Source organism: Sphaeramia orbicularis, chromosome 4 (assembly GCF_902148855.1).
Source record: "Sphaeramia orbicularis chromosome 4, fSphaOr1.1, whole genome shotgun sequence".
Classification (NCBI taxonomy): Eukaryota; Metazoa; Chordata; class Actinopteri; order Kurtiformes; family Apogonidae; genus Sphaeramia; species Sphaeramia orbicularis.
The window spans coordinates 21,627,734-21,651,776 of record NC_043960.1 but is presented as its reverse complement, the minus strand read 5'-3'; the positions used below and the strand labels follow the sequence as shown (position 1 = coordinate 21,651,776).

Here is a 24,043-nt window from a genome sequence, read left to right as displayed (position 1 = left end):
GTGTTGACCCTCCCTGTTTGCTCGCAATTGCTCAACATTTGATTGCTTGGTAGGTTGAGTTTGAGAGACAGTGGTTAATGTCTTCTCCGCCATTGATTGGTCAGTTTGAGTATCCATCATTTCTGGCCTATGTCGTACCTTCTGATGTTTTTTTTTTTTTTTTAGCCAAATTCAAGTGCTTTACTGAAACAGCATCAAATACATCATTGATATAAGGTTTACTGTATCACTACACATAAGAGATAGCAGTGAAGTTATTTGTTGTAGTCATATTTTATAGTTCTATGATCGCTCAAGGCCTGCATGCAAAGGTAGGTGTTTAGTGGATGCTATTCTCTCAGCTTTTTTTTATTCTCATTAAATAACATCACAAACCAGATCTTTAAAAAAGAATAAATTAGGTCTTGGCAATATACCAAATTAATTCTGAAAATTGCAAAACAAAAAAAAAGGAAAACTCACAAAATCAAGATTATTCCTCAGGAAATGAAATCCAACCTGTTTGCTTCTTGTAATATATTACTTAAGAATGTGCTTCTCCAGCCATATATAACTTATCCTCCTGACACCCAGGAAAGTGACAATTTTAACTTTTTTACAAGAAACAATTGTCTTGATTGGAAACTGCACAATGCAAAAGTTTTTTCAAATACATTTTTAAAATTATTTCTTTTTATTTATTTAGTAATGGAATGTCCTTTGCAATGAATAATATATTTTTTTTATGTATAACTGTCAAACTGTCTGTCCCCTACAGAGGACAAAAATGCATTGCTGGGTCTCAGGAGGATATAGTTTCAGCTGCAAAAAAACGAGTATTTTGGAATCAAGCTTTGTCTTCAGTTTGTGTAGCCAGAAAATCTATTAAAATAAAAAATCATCCGTCACATTAAAAAAGATTCAATTGTTTGTCCATATTGCCAAGCTGCAGAATAAATGTGATAATAATGAGGATAAACCAAGAGTGTGGAGCAAGAGAATAACCCCAGAACCAATCGAAGGTCATGGTTACACCTCCAAAATCTGAAAAAGTTAACTTGCCAAGCTAGTGCAAGTTAAGTTGGATAGTTATGATCTTACAAACGCTCCTTTGCAATTGTTTTCCACACATGCACGCTGTTTCGTCCACTCCTGTCACACACATACACACACCTTTTGTCAATGACCTATCCAGTAGCAGTTTAATTTTCAAGGTGCAACCAAGTCAGTGTGTTCATGATCGTGTATGAATAAGTGTCTGTGTGGGAGGATGTTGTGGGGTGCAGTGCCCCCCCTGCCCCATGTTGACCGCTGCCTGCACCTTTTCTTTTTTTTTTTTTTTTTCCCTTCACACCCCATAACTGAGTGGAAATTAATAAGCCGTTTTAGGCGTGATCTGTGAACCCCAGGAAGTGGTATATCTATACCACCTTGCAAGCACACACACACACACACACACACAAGAGATTCAATGCCTGCAATGTCTGTCTTGTCATAGAGGTCAACGTCCACCCCCACCCCCCACACCACCATCATGACGCCCTCCTCCCAACACCCCAATCCTGACAAACTGCAAGCATCATGGGGTTGGTGGTTGCATGCAGTTGGCAGAGATTTGTAACTATGTCCCTGGTCCAATGCATTTGAATTATTCTGCAGACTGTGTTGCACCCCTTAACACACACACACACACACACACACACACATATATATATATATATATATATATATATATATATATATATATACTCTGTAACATGCTTGCTTTACATTAGTTGGAAGGTGTAAAGAAGGACAGGGAGAAAAAGAGTGATGAAGCAAATGAGTCGAAGAGTTTAAATGAGTTACAGACGGTGGAAGACGGAGAAGAGCAAAGACTGCGACGTGAGATTGAAACTGAGCAAGAGTGAAAAGAAGACAAAGTGAATGATTTAGAGTGAGAAAAGACTAAGTGACCATGAGAGACAGAGAGGACAGACTCAAAGATGGAGTTAGAGAGATATCTTTAAAAAAAAAAAAAAAGGGAGTTGACCGTGAGAGATAAAGAGAGATAGAAAGAGACAGAGTGTGAAAGAGAGAGAGGATACGACAAGGAGATAATGAAGGACAGCCAAGGAAGGACAGAATGAGAGAAAGAGGGAAATGGGGAGTACAGAGGGAGGTGGGAGGGGGGTAAATGGGAAGATGAACAAGGGGCTGTGAGAGGCAACGACCAAGGGCAGGAGGAGGAGGAGGAGGAGGAGGAGAGGGGGCATGGTGAAGGACAACAGGGGAGGGCATGGGGGGTGAAAAAAAAAAGGACCGGTAGGTTGGGAAGGGGGGGGTGTGTGTAGAGGGTGTAGAGGGGGGGAACAGGTGGAAGGTTAATGGGCCTGGAGCGGATCCACCAGACGCTCTTGGGCTTGATATATAGGCCCGGGGCCTGGCGCGGGGCGTAGGCTTTCAAAGATATATTATTTCATTTGAGGAGCAGCACCATTCTGGACGACAAAACTCCCCCCACCTCACCCCACACACACCCAACACCACCACCACCACCACCACCCCTGCTTCCACCAAAACCCCCCACAGCCTAGCATTTGTCCAGAGATAGATGACACACACACACACACCCCAACACGCGCACACACATGGACAAATACACATACTGTATTGTCCCCTCCCTTCACTTCTGGACGATTTCTGTTGTTGTAGACACTCATCGAAATCTAGATCCAGTTTCTCTCCGTCTCTGTGATGTCTTTGTTTATTTATTTTTTCTGGTTTATTCGTTTTTTAAGAGTATAGATAGAGCAGGAGTGGTGTTGGAATATAAATATTACATTGAAATATGTGGAGTTATAAAGGCAGAGTTTCATTCCTTCTCACTATTGTTGTAATGTAATAGATTTGATTGTTGGTTCTGTGTTGGGATCTTTTTCTGTACATTTTCCTGGTAAATTTAGAACTATTTAATTGGAATAAATCATTTAAAATCTAGTACTTTTTTTTTCTTTCTTTCTTTCTTTCTTTCTTTCTTTCTTTCTTTCTTTCTTTCTTTCTTTCTTTCTTTCTTTCTTTCCCCTCCTCTTGCTGTCAGTCTTTCTCTGAGGCTTCAGGCAGGTCTTACAGGCCGCCTGTGTGTTTTTTAAGTTGCTATTTTAGTTGTAACAATATCTGTTTGATCAGTAGCACTGGGCTGCAGCAGGAGTTTGGGGGCAGGTTTCAGAGAGGGTAGGGGGGGTTCACAAAGGCCTCTTTTCATTCATAAATTATTGACCATTGCACAAGGCATCAAGCTCTCGTTTCATAAATACTGTAAAACACCCCCCTTGATTTTTTTTTTTTTTTACAGAACTACCAATACAAAATTGAAAATGTCAATTTTTAATCCGTTGTAAGACAAAAAAAAAAGAAAAAAATGCTGTCCTCTGAGCAAATGAGTGCACATTACTTTCGCCAATCTCATAGTTGAAACATATACAAATACATACGTATATTTAGCTATTTTTTTTTTTTTTTTTTTTTTTTTTTACATGCTTGATTTGACTTCTACAGGGTGGGGAAGCAAAATTTACAATATTTTGAGGCAGGGATTGACAGACAGTGTATGACCAATTAGTTTATTGAAAGTCATGAGAATTTATTTGCCACAAGAAAATTGACATAATAGAAAATGTTTTTATTCTATGTGTCCTCCTTCTTTCTCAATAACTGCCTTCACACGCTTCCTGAAACTTGCGCAAGTGTTCCTCAAATATTCGGGTGACAACTTCTCCCATTCTTCTTTAATAGTATCTTCCAGACTTTCTCCTAATAGTTTTGCTCATAGTCATTCTCTTCTTTACATTATAAACAGTCTTTATGGACACTCCAACTATTTTTGAAATCTCCTTTGGTGTGACGAGTGCATTCAGCAAATCACACACTCTTTGACGTTTGCTTTCCTGATTACTCATATGGGCAAAAGTTTCTGAAAAGGTATGGATAATAGTGTTAGGTATGATTATGACATCAATATATGTTTGGTTTCAAAACAATTGACGTAGTGCCTGCTGAGAAAAAACAACTAAATGTTCATTGTAAATTTTGCTTCCCCACCCTGTATGTCCAGTAGTAACTACCATGATTTACCACATTTCTGGCAAAAAAAAAAAAAAAAAAAAAAAGAAAATTTCCCCAAATCCTCCTCAGATCCCCTGATGGTTGTAGTCTAAGACAGCCTTCTCAAATACTGGAATGGCCCTGTAGGTTCAATCCCAGGGGAACTCAAGAGGCTGGAAGGAAGAACAGGAAACTTGTTAAAAGAGAAGATTTAAGGTCGCCCGTCCCAGCGGAGCAGCAGCTGTAAGGAGACAACAGGGGTTGGGAGGTTTTAATGCGCACAAAGTCTGCTCATCTACTTGTTGCTTTGATGAGGGATGAAAGGCTGTCATGAGGTACAAGTTTACGGAGCTTCAGACAATGATAGACTCGACTGTCTTCAACAACATATCTTCTGTCTTGTACATTTTCATCAAATCCTTTTCTTCCTCCTACTTAACCTAACATTTAACTAATATTGTCACTCATACTGTAAGGAATGTAAAATTGTTCGGCTCAGCTCCTGATGGCATCCGTTTAGGGTTTTTTTTGTTTGTTTGTTGTTTTTTTTTTTGTTTTTTTGGTCTTTTTCCAGCACACCAATCTCTCAAACCAACACTGATAAGGTAGCAAAGAAAAGTAAAAACTGCCTCCACCTCCATAGTTTTTCCATTTTCAAACAGCATAACACAGTCTGATCCACATTTATGAGCACTTTGGGCATTTGACAGCAGAAAGAGCAGGTTGTGTTTAAGTCTTGTTTGAGGACGATCAGGGTAAAAGCCTTTTTTATTGGCAGGTCATGCTGCTTGTTAAGACAGCGTTGCAGGTGACTGGGATGTGCTGTGTTGTAAGCCCATGTTGTGGCCTCATGAACAAACATAGTTGTTGCTTCACAAGTCGGCAACAGTCAGTCAGTCAGCAAGGAGAGAGTAAAAGAGAGAGAGCAAGACTGAAAGGCACCAAGGAAGGGGAAATAAGAGACAGAAATGGGTAAAAATAAAAAAAAAATAAAAAAAATAAAAAAATAGTGGATATGGGGACTTGATTTAGTTGGCCAGCTTGCTAACAAATCAACTCAATGGTGTGCAAACACTTTACAGACTCCACTAAAGTACAAAGCAACTTTCTTCATCCCTTCTCTTCCTCTCTGCTGTGCTTATAGTTATGAGCTGTATTAAATCTACAATTTATGCAGGAAGCTTTCCAAATTGCGTCTCATCAAAAACTTTGCGAGCCACAAAAGTGGTGCTCATAGTTCACAGCAACAAAAGACAAATTAAAAGTGATCCTCATAAAAAGTATTGTTATCTACAGCCAAGACTGAAGGGCTGAGGGAGGCAATATGTTGTCACAAGAGCGATAAAATATACAAGCAGAAGTGCCAGCATTTTGCTTCTAAATAGCTGCCTGCTATAGGGTTTCCTGCAGGTCAGAGGGGCCGAGGTGTGGCTGCTGCAGCCTTACGCCGACCCTCAACCTCTAAACTAAACTCACCACACAGAACTATGCAAACCTGTCATCCAATTTATCTTCGTCTTCCACGCCTGCCTGTATCTGATGTCGGAAAAGATCATTTGTAAAGCTTGGGTAGCTGCAGAAAGGGAATTTAGTCAAGGGGTTTTAACTGAAATAAAGAATATTTACTGTTCGCACCTATTTATATTCATATCCAAGACACGATTGGTTGATTTCTGTGCATGAATCACTGAAATCAGCCGACAATACAAGATGTATGTTTGTTTAGTGACAGATGCCGACAGTAACAGTGAGTTCAACTGTATTTTCAGAGTTACATGCAAAATATATTCAGGTAATGACCACATGCCCCAAAATGCAGTCTGAAATACTTCATTGCCATTTGAAGTAAGTCAAAAAACAAGCGCCCCAGCTTATGTTCCAATGTTGCGTGGCCTCAATTATCTGCGTGTAATCCAACATGCCTAAAGGTTGGGCCAGTGTCTGCCGCTTTCGTCACCAGGCTGTCAACAGTTGTCCCCCAATGTCTATTTTTGATGCTTATTTATGGCTTGTCTATTCTGGACAGAGAGTAGGGACAGGCTGGAGGTACAGAAGACAATAGATAAGAAAGCAGACAAGCAGAGTCGGCAGCTTGCCTGCTAGTTTAACACTTAAAGAGTAGAGAGGGGTATTTATATTCAACTGGTAAGGCGGGTGATTGAATTTGCACAGTGATGACTGATGTGTGCAGTTCACAGCAGTAACACTAGACACTGTGGTTGTGTTGTGACGACGGGCGAGAAATTTCAATGGGGCCACAGGCCAAACAACGACTCAGCTGAGAAAAAGGCTTTAGCTCTGCCGGCAAAGTAGGACAAAGACACCTGTTCCCTATTCCTGCTTTAAACGTTCCTTTCTTTGTTGGTTTTAATTTTCCTCTCGCTACCCGTATATCTTTTACACTGCACTAGGACGTTTTATTAATCTCACACCATTCCCTCTTCTTCACCTTTCAATCTGTCAATGTCTTTCTCCATTTCTCCCAAGATTCCATAACTGCGAACCTGGCACAAGCCATGGATAAATGATTCCATACATGTGAAATAAAGGCATGGCACTAATAATAGACATTACAGTGCTGCGTTCTTTGAGGATTGCGCCCTCTCAGAGAGGGATAAAAAGAGGCTTTTCGAGCAAGCTGAAACAATAATGACCCATAAACTAAATATGCCGAAAGGGGACTTGCTAAGAAAGGTGTCGACAACACAGTTAAACCCTCAGAAATAAACCAGAGATATTGAACAAAGCCCAAAAAGAAACAAGGTTTTCAGGTGGCAAACCACAGTTTCACCTTCCCTCAGGCCAATACTTCATACACCACATGTTGCACTGCACTTCTCATCAGCAGCAGCACCAGCAGGCCTCATTCTGCCACAGCTGTGCTATAGAAAGATGTCTTTCTCTTAATACAGATGCCTTAGTGGCTGTTTCTGTCAGATGAGGCCAGGATATACACTCTGGGGAGAAGCAGACATCCATCTGTTCTGCAGCGTTGTGGTTTTGATACATCATCTTCCTTGTACTTGAACTGTTTACATATCACAGGAGCTCCGGAAACGCTCAATTAGTTAATTCAGATATTTAATTTGTGCATCAGAGGTGTTGATCTCATCCATTTCTGGAGCTGTGCCACAGTTTGATGTGGATTCACAGTTGTCCCCAGCATCACCACCCCTTACAGAAAAAAAAAAACAAAAAAACATCCCGATGCATCAAACACTAATGGGAATCTGTGTCTCCCTCCCTCTCAGACAAAAAGCATCACCCAGTCAGTCTCTGCATTTTAAAACAGCTTTGGTCTCCACTGCTTTAAGGTATATTGCGTGTGTATGTCTGTTGGAATACGGTATGTGTGTGTATTTGTGTGTGTACAAGTTAAGAGGGACTGTCTTTGCTCTTCTGAATAATAAAAAAGGGGGAAGCCTTAAACCTGTTGTCCTCTTTGTCTCCTTGTTTTCTCATCTTCTCTTCTACTTAACGCATAGACAGCCAGACAAAGATTATGGGGTCATTTCCCATCACCAACACACACATAGGCACACGCAGTTAAACACACATACACATGTGTACACAAGCCTGCACATAAATCTTCTCCTTCTCACAAACATCTGACAGAGTCATGGCTGTATAGCTAAGTGAATGCAAACTTGGCTTTTTTTACCTTTACACTAATGCACACATGGAGATTTCAGCACACACCTGTACCTGAATACACACTCACTGCTCACCGTATATTGCACCTGCTCCACCTCCCTTCACACTCAGCACACAAACACCAAGTCATAAATTGCGGCATTAACTCAAATAATGATTGCACAGCATGAAAATCCAATAGCTGAGGCTTAATGCCCAGGATCGCCTAGTAGATTAAGCTCTGGGTGTGTGTTTGTGTGTGTGTGTGTGTGTGTGTGTGTGTGGGGGGGGGGGTGTTAACAGATCAATAGGATTTCTATGATCAGTACCTCCCAGCCAGGAACCTTATAGACAGCAGACAGTGTATGAGCACAACTCATTTTACATGGATGGCATGCATTTTCTCTGTCCATATTTAATGTGAGGGAGGAGTGTAAAAAAGAAAGTAGAGTGGCGGGAAAGAAGCAGGAGGGTGCACGTGAGTGTTCAGGTGGGATGTTGCCCTTAAAGCATTTCCATGTGCGTCTCCAGCAAGTATATGTTGAAGTGAAAAAGGAGGAAGGGTTACTTTTGGGAGATGCTGTTCCCTGGGCTGCATGTGTATTAGTGGTCTAATGCTCATGTGAATAATTGATTAGGGCCTCTCTATGTTTTTGATAATTAGTTGATAGCTTCTAAGCTCTAAGCCCTGAGATTTCATGAGTGTGTGTGTGTGTAGTTGGGGGTAGGTTTTCCACTCCTAAAGTATCTTGAAAACACAAAGAAAGAAAGAAAAAAAAAAGACTTGCTTCTAAGCCATGTGCTCATGGATTAACTTTCTTCCAAAAATAGGCAACAGTACATACGTTTCTTTCTCATTACCTAATTATTTTCTGCAGCTCTCCTTGATTTTTTTTTTTTTTTTCTTGCGTGGTTAAATTCCATTCGTTCACACATTCACAATTCTCCTTTCTCCATATATACCTTAATTATTACACAGAGTTTAATCAAAAATTTGGATCTTGCATGGATTTTTATGATTTTCAACAACTCTAGTCAACAAACCAGACACAGCAGACAACAATAAACAACATGCATAAAAAAAAGCATCCATTGAAATTCACACCTGGCCCCCTCACTGGTCCGTTCTCTTGCCTTATTGATTTTTCTATCTTTCATATGCTTATGCATCAAGTAAAAACAGAATAGGGAAGTTTGAGCTTGCGTGCTTCATCCTCAAATCCCTGTGCTGATATCAGACACAGAAGATGGTTTGTTGCCATCATCAGCGACCTTGAGTAAACAAGACGTTCTTCCCTCTGTATCTGTACCACGCAAACCCACAGAGATACTTTGTTTTTCTGGCCTCATGAATGCAGTGCCACGTTTCTTGTGGATTCTCACAGTTGTGTGTGTGTTTGGAGCGCTTGAACTGTACGTTGGTTTAAGCTAACAACTTAACCTTATGTGCCGCACACTATTATGTTTGCTACAGTTGTCATGTTGAATTTAAATTTTTGTTATATTTTCAGCTTCAATTTTATTTATTTATTATATTTACACATAATCACCAAGCTCACGAACTGCAAAATTTTGCCCAGATGTTATTTGAGTAAAAATGTATTTTTCCTGTATTTTTCTGTCGCTTTATATGACTGATGTGTTGAGGCAGGAACACCTTATTAGGACGACTTTTTGTTTCCTCTCATCTTGACAATGCTCTGGATGAAAAAAATGGCATATAGCAGGGGTCTCAAACATGCGGCCCGGGGGCCAAAACCGGCCCACCAAAAGGTCCAAGGGATGAATTTGCAAAGTGCAAAAATTACACTGAAGACATTAACAATCAAGGGTGTCATTTTAGTTCAGGTTCCACATACAGAGCAATATGATCTGAAGTAAAATAATAGCATAATAACCTATAAACAGTGACAGTTCCATTATTTTAGGTTCTAGGTTCAACTGGACTAGTTTTGCTCTTTTGAAGCAAAACTAGTCCAGTTGAACCTCGAAGAACTCAAACAATTATTATTATTTTAGTTCCAAACGCAATATTTTTTAACAATATTATGCTTATTACCGAATGTGTGTGTAACATTGTGCATAATATACAGGGTGGGGAAGCAAAATTTACAATGAACATTTAGTTGTTTTTTCTCAGCAGGCACTATGTCAATTGTTTTGAAACCAAACATATATTGATGTCATAATCATACCTAACACTATTATCCATACCTTTTCAGAAACTTTTGCCCATATGAGTAATCAGGAAAGCAAACGTCAAAGAGTGTGTGATTTGCTGAATGCACTCGTCACACCAAAGGAGATTTCAAAAATAGTTGGAGTGTCCATAAAGACTGTTTATAATGTAAAGAAGAGAATGACTATGAGCAACACTATTACGAGAAAGTCTGGAAGATACTATTAAAGAAGAATGGGAGAAGTTGTCACCCGAATATTTGAGGAACACTTGCGCAAGTTTCAGGAAGCGTGTGAAGGCAGTTATTGAGAAAGAAGGAGGACACATAGAATGAAAACATTTTCTATTATGTAAATTTTCTTGTGGCAAATAAATTCTCATGAGTTTCAATAAATTAATTGGTCATACACTGTCTTTCAATCCCTGCCTCAAAATATTGTAAATTTTGCTTTCCCACCCTGTACATGTATAAATGATAGGTTGAGGCATAATTTTGTTAAAACTGCACTTATTTTTCTTACAAATTTCAGTTTTTTCAGGTTAATGTTTTTTGTTAGTTTGTAAATGTAAATATTTTCATAATTTAATGTTTTTTTTTTTTATTGCACTAAAACAAAGAGAAAAAGTTGACATTTATAGGTTATGATGCTATTACTTTACTGGTCCAGCCCACTTGAGATCCAATTGGACTGAACGCGACCCCTAGAAGAAATGAGTTTGACACCCCTGGATGAAAGATTGCAAGGAAGGAAAGAGGGCATGTCCAATCACACACAGGTTTTTTTTCCTTTTTTTGACCACAAGTTTGGGACATGACAAAGAATGTCAGGAAGTGTGGATGGACGAGAAGATGTGAAAATGGGAAGAGAGAGAGAGAGAGAGCATGGCCAATCGAAAGCCAAGTGTTCACAGGGTCAAAGGTTAACCTCCAGAGTCTGTTAATGCAGTCACCGTGGGAACCGATCAATCTCAGTGCTTCGGCAGTATCGATCAGACGTGGGCACAAGCGCATGTGGACACACTTAGACACACACTTGCATTCTTCCCAGCGCACACATGCACAATGCAACATTCATTCACTCTTACAAAGCAGTTTCTGCTGTCAATCTAACACACAGACACAAGTGAGCGCCTAAAGCCACTGACAATGCACATACAAGGACTCGTGGAAAAAACACCCTTCCTAAGGCTTTTCAGTGATTTGTGTGCATTTACTGCTGTAACAGAAACAATTTAAAGCTTAAACTGGAAACACACACACACACACAAACTTACTACACAGCAGAAAGAGGAGATTCACTGCTAACATCCAAGAGCTTCATGTATACTTAGTGAACTTTAATGAAGGGTTTTTAAAGCAAACACCACACAACTGTTCACATCATTTTAATAACTATTACACAAACAAAGAAAAAAATTCCTCTTAATGTAAAACAAACATTTTTCTCCAGATGCAAGGACATCTTATGACAACAGTGATATTTTTCGAGCTCACAGATGGCCCATGGCATCTCTATGGCTGTTTAGGGACATAATAACTGTCTAAGGTTTCTGTGTGCTCAGTCAGAGATAAACCCACAGGCATTCTCCACTACCTGATATGTCGGAGATACACGCAACCACCAAACAGGTGCCTCTGACATGAAATGCCAACAAGCATGCTCACAGTGATACACATACAGCGCCACATGCATGGATACATAGCAAACATTGATAGTACATATTATAGTGGGTATTACCAAGGTGACGATAGGTCTGTGAGCTTATTGTCCTTTTGAAGAAGTTTGTACAATTGCATCATCGGTATGTGCTTTAAGTAGAAACAAACCAGACAAACTTAATAGGACAAGATCATCGGGCAAGATGGTTGTTTTTGTGTTTTTTCATGGCGCCACAAACTGAAATGATCAAAATGGCAAGTCACCAACAGATGTGTAACGGACTACTGGCTGACGATTTTAGCTCGACCGAAGCTCTGTAAATTATCACCAGTATTATCATTCCTCTGTTCAGTATTTGGCTCCTTCCACCCAACTAGCAGTACCACCTGGCACCTGCTGACTTTCCCAGGATTCTTATCACCCCACCAGCCTTAGGACGGAGCCTCAAACGAGCTGTATACGGCGATAAACAAGAGCTGGTTTTGGCGATGGAAGTTAGGAGTGTTGAGGGATGATGGTTTTATTCTCATCTGCTGTGTGGAGAAGAGCAGGTGACAGTGTGAAGCATCCAAATGCCACCCCTCGCTTTCCATTAGGTCACATACCTGGAACATCAGGGGGATTTGTCACTCACTCTGTCATTTTTCTTGATTGATACAACTCTATTTGTGGGTTTTGTGGGTCACAGTTGCCAAAAAAATGATTTGCGATGGGATTTGTTGTTTCACCGTACCTAAAACAAGATGCTGCATGTGGTGACCTGATATTTAAATTCTCGACCACCCTTGTAATTTAATCTTTGTTAATACAGCCAGGGTAATAAAGAAATAAATGCGTTGATAGCAAAAGCTGTTGCAGGTCAGGAAAATATAATTTGATGACCAATTAGTTGAACAAAATCCTGCGTGTGGGCGATGAAACTCCTCCCTCAGACTCTTACCGCAGCACTAAACTGGAAATGAGCGACATCCAAGCGCAAAATAATTAATTGTTCGAAACACTCCGAGAACAACAGGCGCTGTTCTAGGTGAATTAATGCTCATTCCCAGGTGAATACAGGGCCTGTTTGGCTCAAGGCGAACAGATGCCAAGACAGGACCGCAACAAAGGATGGCTGCTAGAGACACGCGAGCATTGATGTCAGCTTCAAACCTCACCTGTAGTACTCGGAGACAGCATTGATTCTTGTCCAGCAGAGAGAGACAGAAAGATGGAAGCGCGGCTATTGTTTATGTACAAGTCATTTGAGGTAGATGAGTCTGTGTGTATGTGTGTTCTCCCCCCCTTGTGCAAAAGAAAAGCATGATTCTCTCCATTCATTAAGGCTCCACAGAAGGAGATTCCATTAATCTGTTCATTAGACCACTTCAAAAATGGAACTACTTATTAAAATCAGATCCAGCTGTGTACTCTCGTTAAAGCCCGCCGTACCGTACATGCTTAACAATGCTCGTGGCACTAGACCAAAATCCGGCTACAAGAAAGGGGGTAAAAGATTCTACTACACTGGCCTGTTTTGACTCAACACACCATGATAATTGCTCTACTCTTAGCAGGGGGCTATGAATAAACATTACTTTTGTCAGCGAGCGTCTGAATGCTCCATTTCCAATTAATTTACATTTGCCCAGAAATGGAGGGAATATCTGCTCTTAATCACTATGTTTTATTTTCTCAATTTCCCCCAAGTCTTTTCTCATTCTCTCATTCCCTGTTTGGCATTTTCATTCCCCCCCTCGCTTTTTCTTTTTCTACCTCTCTCTCTGGAAAATCCCATTAATCTCAGCCAGTGGTTTTGAACAAAAGCTATGGGCTAAGCGATTGATCTGGGCATTGATCCCACTCGCCAGAACGATCATAAAGGTGTTAAATTGGTTTCTTGGAGGATATGTATTTTTCATTACTGGCTGCTGCAAGTAGAAGTTCCTGCATGGAATTTCTTTCTCTTTTTTAACCAAACACTAGTAATGATATTAAAATATTAAATAGATCACACCTTGAAAAGTAGCCTTAAATGTGGATTTTGAGGTCAGTTTGAAGCAATTTCTAGGGAGTGTGTTTTCTGGATCAGTGTGAATCTTAGAAGCTAAATCCTTGTAATAAGTTTTGCTCCGTCCAAGGACAGCTAGAAACTTGGGATTGTCCAAATACATAAAGTGGAAGCCAAGACGGAAAACACCTTCAATTGTAGAGCTAACAATTGTACCTTTAAAATTACAACACAACACCAATATATATATATATATATATATATATATATATATATATATATATTTATTTATTTATTTATTTATTTATTTATTTATTTATTTATTTTTATTTTTTTTCCCTTAGAATAAAATATTATTTTATTTGACAAAGCAATAGCTTAAGGTATTTTCAAATAAGCTGTTGGCCTTTTGTGTGAGACGTATCAGTGACCAGGTACCACAAATAGTCTATTCTAAAGTTAACTGAAGGTAGCTCCACTGAAAGACTAAAAATATGAGGCTGTTGAAAGTATGTGCCTTTCATTGTTGTTGAGTACTAGTCTATCTAGCACTTATTGCAAACAACTGATTTTATAACCTTGAACCATGCGGTTCCTTAAAATTTTGAAATCTCAACTTACGAGGATGAATACATACTTCAGTTTTATTTTTATAAAATAACAAAAGCCTCCTTCACCTTAAAGCTACTACATTTCAGAAGCTTACAAATTGCAAACTAAGTTTTTTGGACGCTAAATTATGCAGTTTACCAAATTGAATTTTTTTGGGAAACAAATAAATGACAGCTTTGCCATAGATTATTTCAGTGTATTTCTGTCATTTCATAGTAACATGGATGTGAAAGTTCACCACACTGTCTGGTACTTCTTTTGCTGTCAATTAATCTCACATTTACAATCTAAGCTCTGTGTTCCATCACACAAGTAACTCTAGCTTATAAAGATACACTGTAACCTCTAAGCATATCAGGAATAATCATGTAAGTCATAAAATATCAAGCGATGATAGCAGTGAAAGCAGTGATAGCTTTGTTTGTGGTGTTGTTTATGGCTGAGCAAACTGGGGAAAAAAAAGAAACACCTATCAGAGAATAACAACATGACAACAAGTTTGTTTCCTACTGTGTCAACATTACTGGAAACTGCAAATTAGCAACTGGCCGCGGGTAGTCATCTTATCTAAATTTTCCATGACCATGTGGTGAGATAAGAATAAACCAACTAAATAAATCGCCTGTTTTATTGCTCCTGTGGACACTCTGAAAGTTTAAAGTCTAAATATAACAAATCAAGAGAGGCTGTAGTCAGTCACTGGCAATTAGCCAATGTTTGACTCACTGTAGTGACTGTACTGTTTCTGCACGTTGATAGTATTCCGTACATGCCTGCATGAAATTGTGAGACGAAGTGGTCGTTGACTCTGTGTCAGAAGGTTCATACTATCTGAGTGAGCAGGCAGCAGATTTTCTAAGATCAGGCGCCATGAACGTTGCTCATTTGACAGAGCAAAGGAAGAGCTTGTCAGGGAAACAGCTCATGTCGCTGGTACTTAAAAGGTCACTAAAATGAACCCCAGTCCTGGTCCGCCCTCACGCCTGTCTGTCTGTCACCAGTCCCCCACTTCCAGGCGGGTGTCCTCTGCCCTCATCTGGGCTGCTATCACCCACCGTCACACTCTGCGAGCCACCCTGCTTTGATGACCCAGGCCTCTTGTCAGAGAAGAGCTTCCAGGCAGGCAGAGTGAGGACAGCACTTTGATGAGGACCCCGACACGTGCCAACACTGCTGACATGCAGGGGATCCTTTGAAGAGCCTGAGCCTGTACCCGTCCGTCCACCAACACACACTTCTACACATCCTTCCAGATGAAGTGAAGAAGACCGGGGCTTAGCGTACAGTATAGAGAACCCCCCTCCTTTGGCTGTCTTCCTCGCTCTCTGATGGTTTTAATGAAGGCATTTGAATTTTGCTTTCGTCCTGTGCTTAAGACGCCTCCAGTGTCAGACCACAAAAAATAGATGTAAAGGAGTAAGGAGGAGTCTGCGATGCTGTCAAAATGGAAGAAAAGGTCACAGCAGCTTTTTGTTGTATTTTTCACTTGTCTTTTCTGATAAAAGGACATTTGAAGATAGGGTAGCCTGTTTTTCTAGATTAATTGCACCACACAATGTTAAAGAAACCGTGGTTTATTTCATCATTATTTATGATACGCAGTTTATTTCAATAAAAGTATGAATGAACTGTGACAAATATCGAGTCAAAGATACTTTAAATCTGTTTTTACACACAAATCTCAGTATTTCTGAACCAAAAATATACTTTATATCAATATTTCCTGATATATTATAGTGATTTAAATACCCATATCACATTTGCCATATATCTAAATGTAAGTATTTGTTTGATAGTCTTGTAATATCTCATGGACTTTTTACGACTTGGCTCATCTGTAGAACCCTGATAGAAACAAGACTCACAACATAGTCTACTACACTAGTGCTGTCAAACCATTAAAATTTTTAATCAGATTAATCACAGTGTTGCTGTGGATTAATTTCAGTTAATCACAATTAAATATTATTCATTTTTAATCTATATTAATCGCGTTTCATTTTGCATGAGCAAACAGACTCAAGAGGGAAGGGAATATATATGCACTTAACATGTTTATTAAACATCTTCAACAGTTTCAACAAAACAACTTGAAACAACTGTTCTGTCTTGTTTTTTTTGTTCTCACATTTCCATCCAGAGGGCCAACGGGCTGTTTAGCGTCTTCCATCTTTATGGGTTGGTTCTGCTGCCTGTCACTACCAGATCTACTTGGACAAACTGCCTGAAATGTGTTGGCAGAGACATTCAGAGTCATTCTGTGCTGCAGATGGGTTAATTGCATTTCAATTTATCATCAGATTAATCATGATGAAAGATTAATCTGCGTTAATGTGTTAATTTTGACAGCCCTAATTTACATATATATATATATATTTAAACCAAATGAGTATATTTCCTAACCCTAACCAAAGTGCTTTAATTGTGCCAACCCAAAAACCTATGGGAGTTGTGGGAATTTGCTTTCTGATCCAGGATTTTTCTATGTCTTCCATCCATTCGACCACTTGCTTGTTTAAGAAATGCAAAAAAGTAGCCAATGCTTCAGCGACAAACTACAATAAGATTATGTGTATTTGTATTTTTGCGGAAAAAATATTATTTCAACATTATATTGTGGCTGCTGGGATGGACTTATTCACATCTAATGCCCATTTGAAAGAAAATACATGTAAAAAGCTACGAGACGACAGCCTCTTCAGGTTGTGTAACTTCATGTAAAGTCAGTGTAATGACCCAACTACTGTTTTGTCTTCCTGAAAAAGAACACAAGGCAGTGTTTGACACTAGTAACCAGTCATAACAATCCTAATCAACATGCAATAGATATGGCTCTGCCACATGTCGTATACAATAGAGTACTTAGTGTTTCTGACAATGATTTACCATTTGAAGTCTGGATTTCAACAAATGATCTCCGTACTGCACAACAAAACACATTTCACCGGCGTTCACGCTGCACCTGCCTGTGTCACAGACGTATTGATCTGCATTCTTCAGCTGCCATTGACATTGGCGATGAACCTCAGTTCTCAGAGTCAAAACAACGAAGTAATTCACAACACCAGAAAACCACAGCGTGACTACAAAGACACATTACTCCCAGTGATACCACAAACAGCACAATCTGTATTGAAAAGGATGAGAAAAATGGATCTCTCATACATTTTCCTCATTCCTGCTTTCTCAATGTGCTCTTTTTTGTCTGAGTCTGGCGAAGTGGAGTAATGATTAACCCAGCCAGGCATGGGAAGCAACTACCAGTTACAATAGAGGGGGTTGTTTTGCGACACAGAACCAGTGTTTGACCTGTGTCATCTTCCCGAGCTCACCTGGCAGGCTCCTGGGAGCCAGCGGCTGGCATTCAGAAAGGAGAGGAAAATTGCTACTTAATCATTATCATCCACGGAATAACCCAGAAACTGCTGGCAATGAGCAAACAGATAAACGGGGAACATTTAGAAATCAGGCACGTAGCAAAGTGCTTAACGGAGTGTGGAAAGGTTCACATGAGAAAGATTTGTGTAAGTGTGTACAGGGGACTTTTGAGCTTTGTGTAAGGTTGAAAAACAATACCCATGGTTCGTAACTGATCAATAGTAACTGACCTGTGGGTAGACTTACCTTGCAAACAGCTGCCTGTGATATTCACAAGTGGCAAAGGCTGACACATTGCAAACAACTTGTCTGTTTTTTTTTTCTTCTAGACTAAATGTACTAAAGTGAACTTTTTTTTCATCATACAGTCGCGGAAAAAAATATCAGGAAAAATAACCCCCTTGTTTTCTTCAATTTCTTGTTCATTTTAATGCCTGGTACAACTTGTTTGGACAAAGATAATGATAGCGACAAAAATAGCTCATAAGAACTTAAACCAGACCCAGTTTTTGCTTTGTTTGGTGTGAAGCCGGCTGCTGTAGAACTTTCCAACGACCAAAACAATATGATATGTTTTGTGGTGTTGCTAGCGCGAAGATTAATCCTATTAAATTGGAAACAAAAAACTCCCCCTGCCCATTCAGCCTTAATGAGAAGTAATGAAACACTTACAATTGGAAAAAATAAAATTTTCATTAAAAGGGAAATTAAATGCATTCCACTCAACATGGCAACCTTTCATTGATTACTTTAATAATGCAAATGTGTAAACAACTTAGGATGGGTGATATATGATGCCCTCAGTTTGGTTTTTTAAAGTTCAGTGTTTGCTGTTGTTTATGTACTTTATGTTTTACTGCGTGTTCTCATTTTGGTTGCATTGAGCACAATGAATGTACATGAACACGTTTTTGTTACTATGTGAAAAAAAATCAATAAAGAGAATTAAAAAAAAAAAATAAAAAAAAGCTCATAAGAGTTTAATTTCAGAGCTGATATCTATCCATTTTCCATGTTTTCTTAATAATAAACAAAATTATTGAAGTTCTTACATCAATAGCTATGGCATTGTACTGACAAAAACAGTGCTTTTAGGCATTCCATGTTTTCTTTTCTGTCTGTTTTAGTCACATGATACACACAGGAGTTAATACTTGATTGCATAACTATTGTTTTTGATGACTTTTGATGGTCTAATGATTTTTTCCGTGACTATATTTATTCACCTTTGACTGGATACAATGGTTACATACTGACTTATCTATCAAGAATAAATCACATTTTCACGATCATTTCATGAGATGAGGTAAAAACATTTCTTTTCTCAGTGTCTTTATTTATTTATTTATTTTTTTACTTTTCCTACATTTCGTATCCCTTATCTACTATAGAGACAACAACTGCTGGCAAAGAATTCCTTGTATTTATTAAAGTATTTGGCGAATACAGCTAATTCTGACTCTTACTAATTTTTTCCGCAACTGTATTTTATTATCTTCATAACCAGGTTAAGTGCTCATGAAGGTCCTTGTTAATGCTGATGCAGATGCAAATAACTGACATGTTGTGCGTGTTTTTTTTTAATATTCGTGACCAGGTTGACGACCAGATGAAACTGCTGCAGAACTGCTGGAGTGAACTCCTCATTCTTGACCACGTCTTCCGGCAGGTGGTGCACGCCAAAGAAGGTTCCATCCTATTGGTCACCGGCCAGCAGGTGAGTTGTTGATGCTAAATCTGTAAATCTGCTCAGGGGACTCAATCACTCACTTTAGCATTTTCTTTTGACCTAAACAAAACAAAATGCTGAGGATAATATTATGATAAATGGTGATAAATAACTAAGGAAAGGTTAAATATAGAGAAAAATGAATTTGGAAGTCACCACAAAAAATAGTCCTAGCACCGCAAGCGTCTACTGATCTAAAATGTTTAATAAGTTCAACCACTAATCCTATCAGTGCATCTAAATAATTCAGGTAAAATGCAGTTTCTTAGCATTTCAGCAGCATCAGATATGACCTATTTGGACGTTCAGAAACTCTGCAGTCAACATAGAAACACCATCATCTTCTGCAACTTTGATTATTCAATAAAACCCAAATAGTTTTAGAAATGATGGTGGTTGTAGATGCTTGCTGTTATGGTCAGTTAATGATATATTTTGCTGGAAAAGTCACTTTTTATTCAGTTTTTTTCTGTTTTGATATAATCACCTTCGAAAAAAAACAAAATGCTGAGGATAATATTATGATGAAAGGTGATAAATAACTAAGGAAAGGTTAAATGTAGAGAAAAATGAATTTGGAAGTCACCACAAAAAATAGTCCTAGGTCTTTAACCCTTTCATGCATGAATAATGAGAACCTTCGTCAAGATTTTTTTTCCTGAGTGTTTCTATTCTATTTAGGCATGAAAGAAACAATGTGATTGAAATTTTTTTTAATGAACCTATTTTTCATGGAGTTCCAAAAATGTCCACTCAGCTGGACACCTTGCGTTTACTTTTTAAAGTATGTTTTTAAAACCCATTTGCAGAAAGTAACATACTAAGTGAAAACATTGAAATAAAAAAAAAAATTTAATGCTGATGCTGATAATCTGGTGTTTTCTCATATTTTGACTCACTCTACACTGCAAAAATCTAAATCTTTGAATTGTCCTGTACATGAAATGTGCTATACAAATGAACTTGCCTTGCCTTAATTCAAGCAAAAAAAAATCTGCCAACGGAACAAGTGAAAATTATCTTGGTAAGATTTCTTGAAATAAGATTTTGAAAATCTTTTGTCTAAAAATAAGTTGTTATATCTCACTGAAAAGTTACTCCTTAGGTGATTCTGTCTTATTTTAAGTGTAATGAGATATTTGGACTAGAAATGAGAAAAATACAGATTTTTGCAGTGTAATAAAGTTGTTACTCACTTCATGAAGATAATATGCAAAAAAAAAATGTTTAAGAAAACTATTAATTACAGTCTAAGAACAATTAGTAATTGATTTGCATTCAAACATGTTAGTGCAGATCAGGTTTATGAAGAACAGCAAAGTTACAGTAATGGTATGAATTGTAGTGTATGGGATGATGCATAAGCGTCCACTGTGTTGGCTGATATGGAACTAAAACAACAAAACCTGTGAATATACATTAGAACAGCTATAGAATAGCTGTCCACTGTAGTGACCACTGTGCATGAAAGGGTTAACAGGTAAAGCATTATTGATGGCACAGATACACAGGGGACACCGCTCCATTAAAAATAGATTATGCTTATAGATATACTAATGTCACTGAATAATCAGTTTAGCTTCACGCATTAAGACCCTGACGGTGAATAAATGAAGCAATGTGAGTGAGCTTAGTGAGTAGGTGGTGAGATAAAGAAGTGTGTTATTTTGTTATACTGGGGCGTTTGAGGAAGTTGGTGGGAGCTAATGCTTGAGGCCCAATTGGAGGTCCTCAACACATCAGGATTCAGTAGCTCTGTTCTCTGTAAGACAGTAAACACACACAAACCCAGAAACAGACTCCTTTCTTGTTCCTCAAGATCTAATTCACACACAAACGCGAGGCAGAAAAGAAAAAACACATTCACACTTACAGGCAGGGATGCACACGGAGACATGGAACTGCTCATCATGAATATGCCTCTGACCAGTGGCATGACTGTCAGTGAGATGATAAGTCATAAATTATTGATTAGCCGGGTTCTCAAAAAACACTGCTCTTCAACAAAATGTTTTACAACAATAGATACTTGCATAAATATTACAGCAAGGCAAGTGTATGTCCAGTGTATTTTTAATTTCATGAGCCTGAAAGGTTTGGGCAAGGTTTGGGGTAGATTTATAAATATCTGAAGAAATACTATCTACCCAGCTGTACTAGCACCAACTTTTATACACATCTAATAAAAATGTGTAATATCAACCACATGTGCAATATTATTGTATGACAGTAGGTTTTTTTCTTCTTCTTCTTCTTCTTCTTCTTCTTCTTCTTCTTCTTACTTATATTTATGTGTTTACTCTATTTGGTACCTGTTTTATCCTTGTTTTTTTTTTCTTGTTTTTTTTTTTTTTTTTTAACCCTTTCATGCATAGTGGTCACTACAGTGGACAATTACTCTACAGCTTTAATCTTGTATATTCATAGGTTTTGTTGTTTTAGTTCCATACCAACCAACACAGTGGACACTTATGCATCATCTCATAAACTGCAATTCATACCATTATTGTAACTTTGCTGTTCTTAGTTGGTTCTTGAGTGGAAATCAATTGTTAATATTTATTTTTTGCATATTATCTCCATGAAGTGAGTAATAACTAGTATTAGAATATGTTAAAATATGAGAAAACATCAGATTAGCTGCATTAAACATGGTTTCATTTCACTGTGTTCAAATCACTTTATGATATTGGGTTTTAAATACATGTTTCTTTGCTTCAAGAATAAAATTCATGGTGTAGCTGAGTGGACATTTTTGTAACTCCATGAAAAACAGGTTGATTTAAAAAAAAAAAAAAAAAAAATCACATTTTTTTTTCATGCCTAAAGAGGAATAAAAACACTCAGGAAAAAAAAATCTTGATTAAGATTCTAATAATTCATGCATGAAAGGGTTAATCATAATGCACTTTTCAGTAATCTCAATTTTATTGTGTAGGTAACTGTACAATGACTATATAAAGGGTATGTTATCTTAAATTATCTTATCATAACTTAACTTAACTTAAATAGTTGTGTATGCTTGTTTTATGGTTATTTAATGCTGAAAAAGTCACTTTTTCTCCAGATTTCTCTGTTTCGACATCATAACCCTTTAATATATTCTGAGATTTTCTGAACATCTATTTAATCAGTTGCTTAAATTTAGAAAAATATGTGATTTTTACTGACATAAGCAAAATGTAGAGGGTAATATTATGATTAAATGGTGATACATCCCGAAGGAAAGATTACTATAGAGGAAAAAATGACTTTAAAATGATCTTATCTTATCTTATCTTATCTTATCTTATCTTATAGTGAAATATATAATAACCAGCGGTGATACTAGTATTAGTACATAATTTTTGTTTTATGCAAATAAATGAGACAATCAAGAGAATACGATTAATCTGATCAGAAAAGAAGGAAGACTAATCAAGGTTTAGAGTTGTGAAGAATAAAAGGAGGAAAAAAGAGAAAAAAAAAATTAAAGCATTTAAGAGAAGATTAGGAGGTAAAGATGTGCAGCTGTGAGGAAGAAGAGAGTAAAAAAAACACAGAAAAGAAAAGAATGAACAAGGATGGAGATGATATAAGGATGGACAGATACTGAGGAGTAGTTAAAAAAAAAAAAAAAAAAAAGGTTATGAACACAGAAATGATGAGGTGGGGAGAAGGCAGTTTGAGTCGACCAGAGTAGGGAGGAGGAGGGGGAGGAGGAGGAGGAGGGACTGATAGTCAGGGGAGGTGCAGGAAGGCGGTTTCGTTTGCATACTTTGGTTAATGAACAGCTGGTGCGGTGGGGAAACATGGCTGTGTGAATGTGTGTGTATGCGTCAGTGTGAGAGGCTCTGAAACAGTTCATTATCTCCTATTATTCTCTGCCTGGCCAGGGGTGACAGCACAACGATAACACCAGGGACATTTAGAACTCAGTAGCAGCATCACCCAAAGCAAATGCTACACATATGCACACGCATTCACCACGAGCCGCTTGGACCAACCGAATGGAATTCACAAATGTCACATGGGTCTGTAATAGTTCCAAAATGCTCATCAGAAAATGCATGAAACTGACTGAATTTGTACATTCTGTCAAAAAGGTCTGACTTTATAGGCAATAAAATAGTATGAAACTTATTCAACTGTTTTTACCTCCGCCAAGTGTTACAGCAGAGGTTATGTTTTCATCGGGTTTGTCTGTCTGTCTGTCTTTTTTGTTTGTTTGTCTGTTAGCAAGATAACTCCAAAAGTTATGCATGGATTTGGATGAAATTTTCTGGAAATACTGATACTGGCCCAAGGTACAAATGATTAAATTTTGGTGGTGATCGGGGGGGGGGGGGCAGATTTTGATGAAATTTTCAGGAAATGTTGATACTGGCCCAAGGTACAAATGATTAAATTTTGGTCGTGATTGGTAGGGGGGGGGGGGGGGGGGGGGGTGTTTGATGAAATTTTCAGGAAATATTGATACTGGCCCAAGGTACAAATGATCAAATTTTGGTGGTGATGGGAGGGGGGGCAGATTTTGATAAAATTTACAGGAAATGTTGATACTGGCACAAGGAACAAATGGTTAAATTTTGGCGGTGATCGGGGGGTGTTGATGAAATTTTCAGGAAATATTGATACTGGCCCAAGGTCCAAATGATCAAATTTTGGTGGTGATGGGAGGGGGGGCGCAGATTTTGATAAAATTTACAGGAAATGTTGATACTGGCACAAGGAACAAATAATTACATTTTGGTGGTGATGGGAGGGGGGGCAGATTTTGATCAAATTTTCAAGAAATGTTGATACTGGCACAAGGAACA

General features: G+C 38.3%; 1 protein-coding gene across 1 annotated transcript in view; it reads left to right on the top strand.

Moving 5' to 3' along the window:
• The window catches only part of nr5a2 (nuclear receptor subfamily 5, group A, member 2), an 87,752-nt gene that overhangs the window by 25,850 nt on the left and 37,859 nt on the right, over window positions 1-24,043 (top strand). The window contains exon 5 of the mRNA XM_030133213.1: window positions 19,113-19,232. Within this exon, the coding sequence (XP_029989073.1) occupies window positions 19,113-19,232 (120 nt within the window). The remainder of the gene's footprint in view (window positions 1-19,112; window positions 19,233-24,043) is intronic.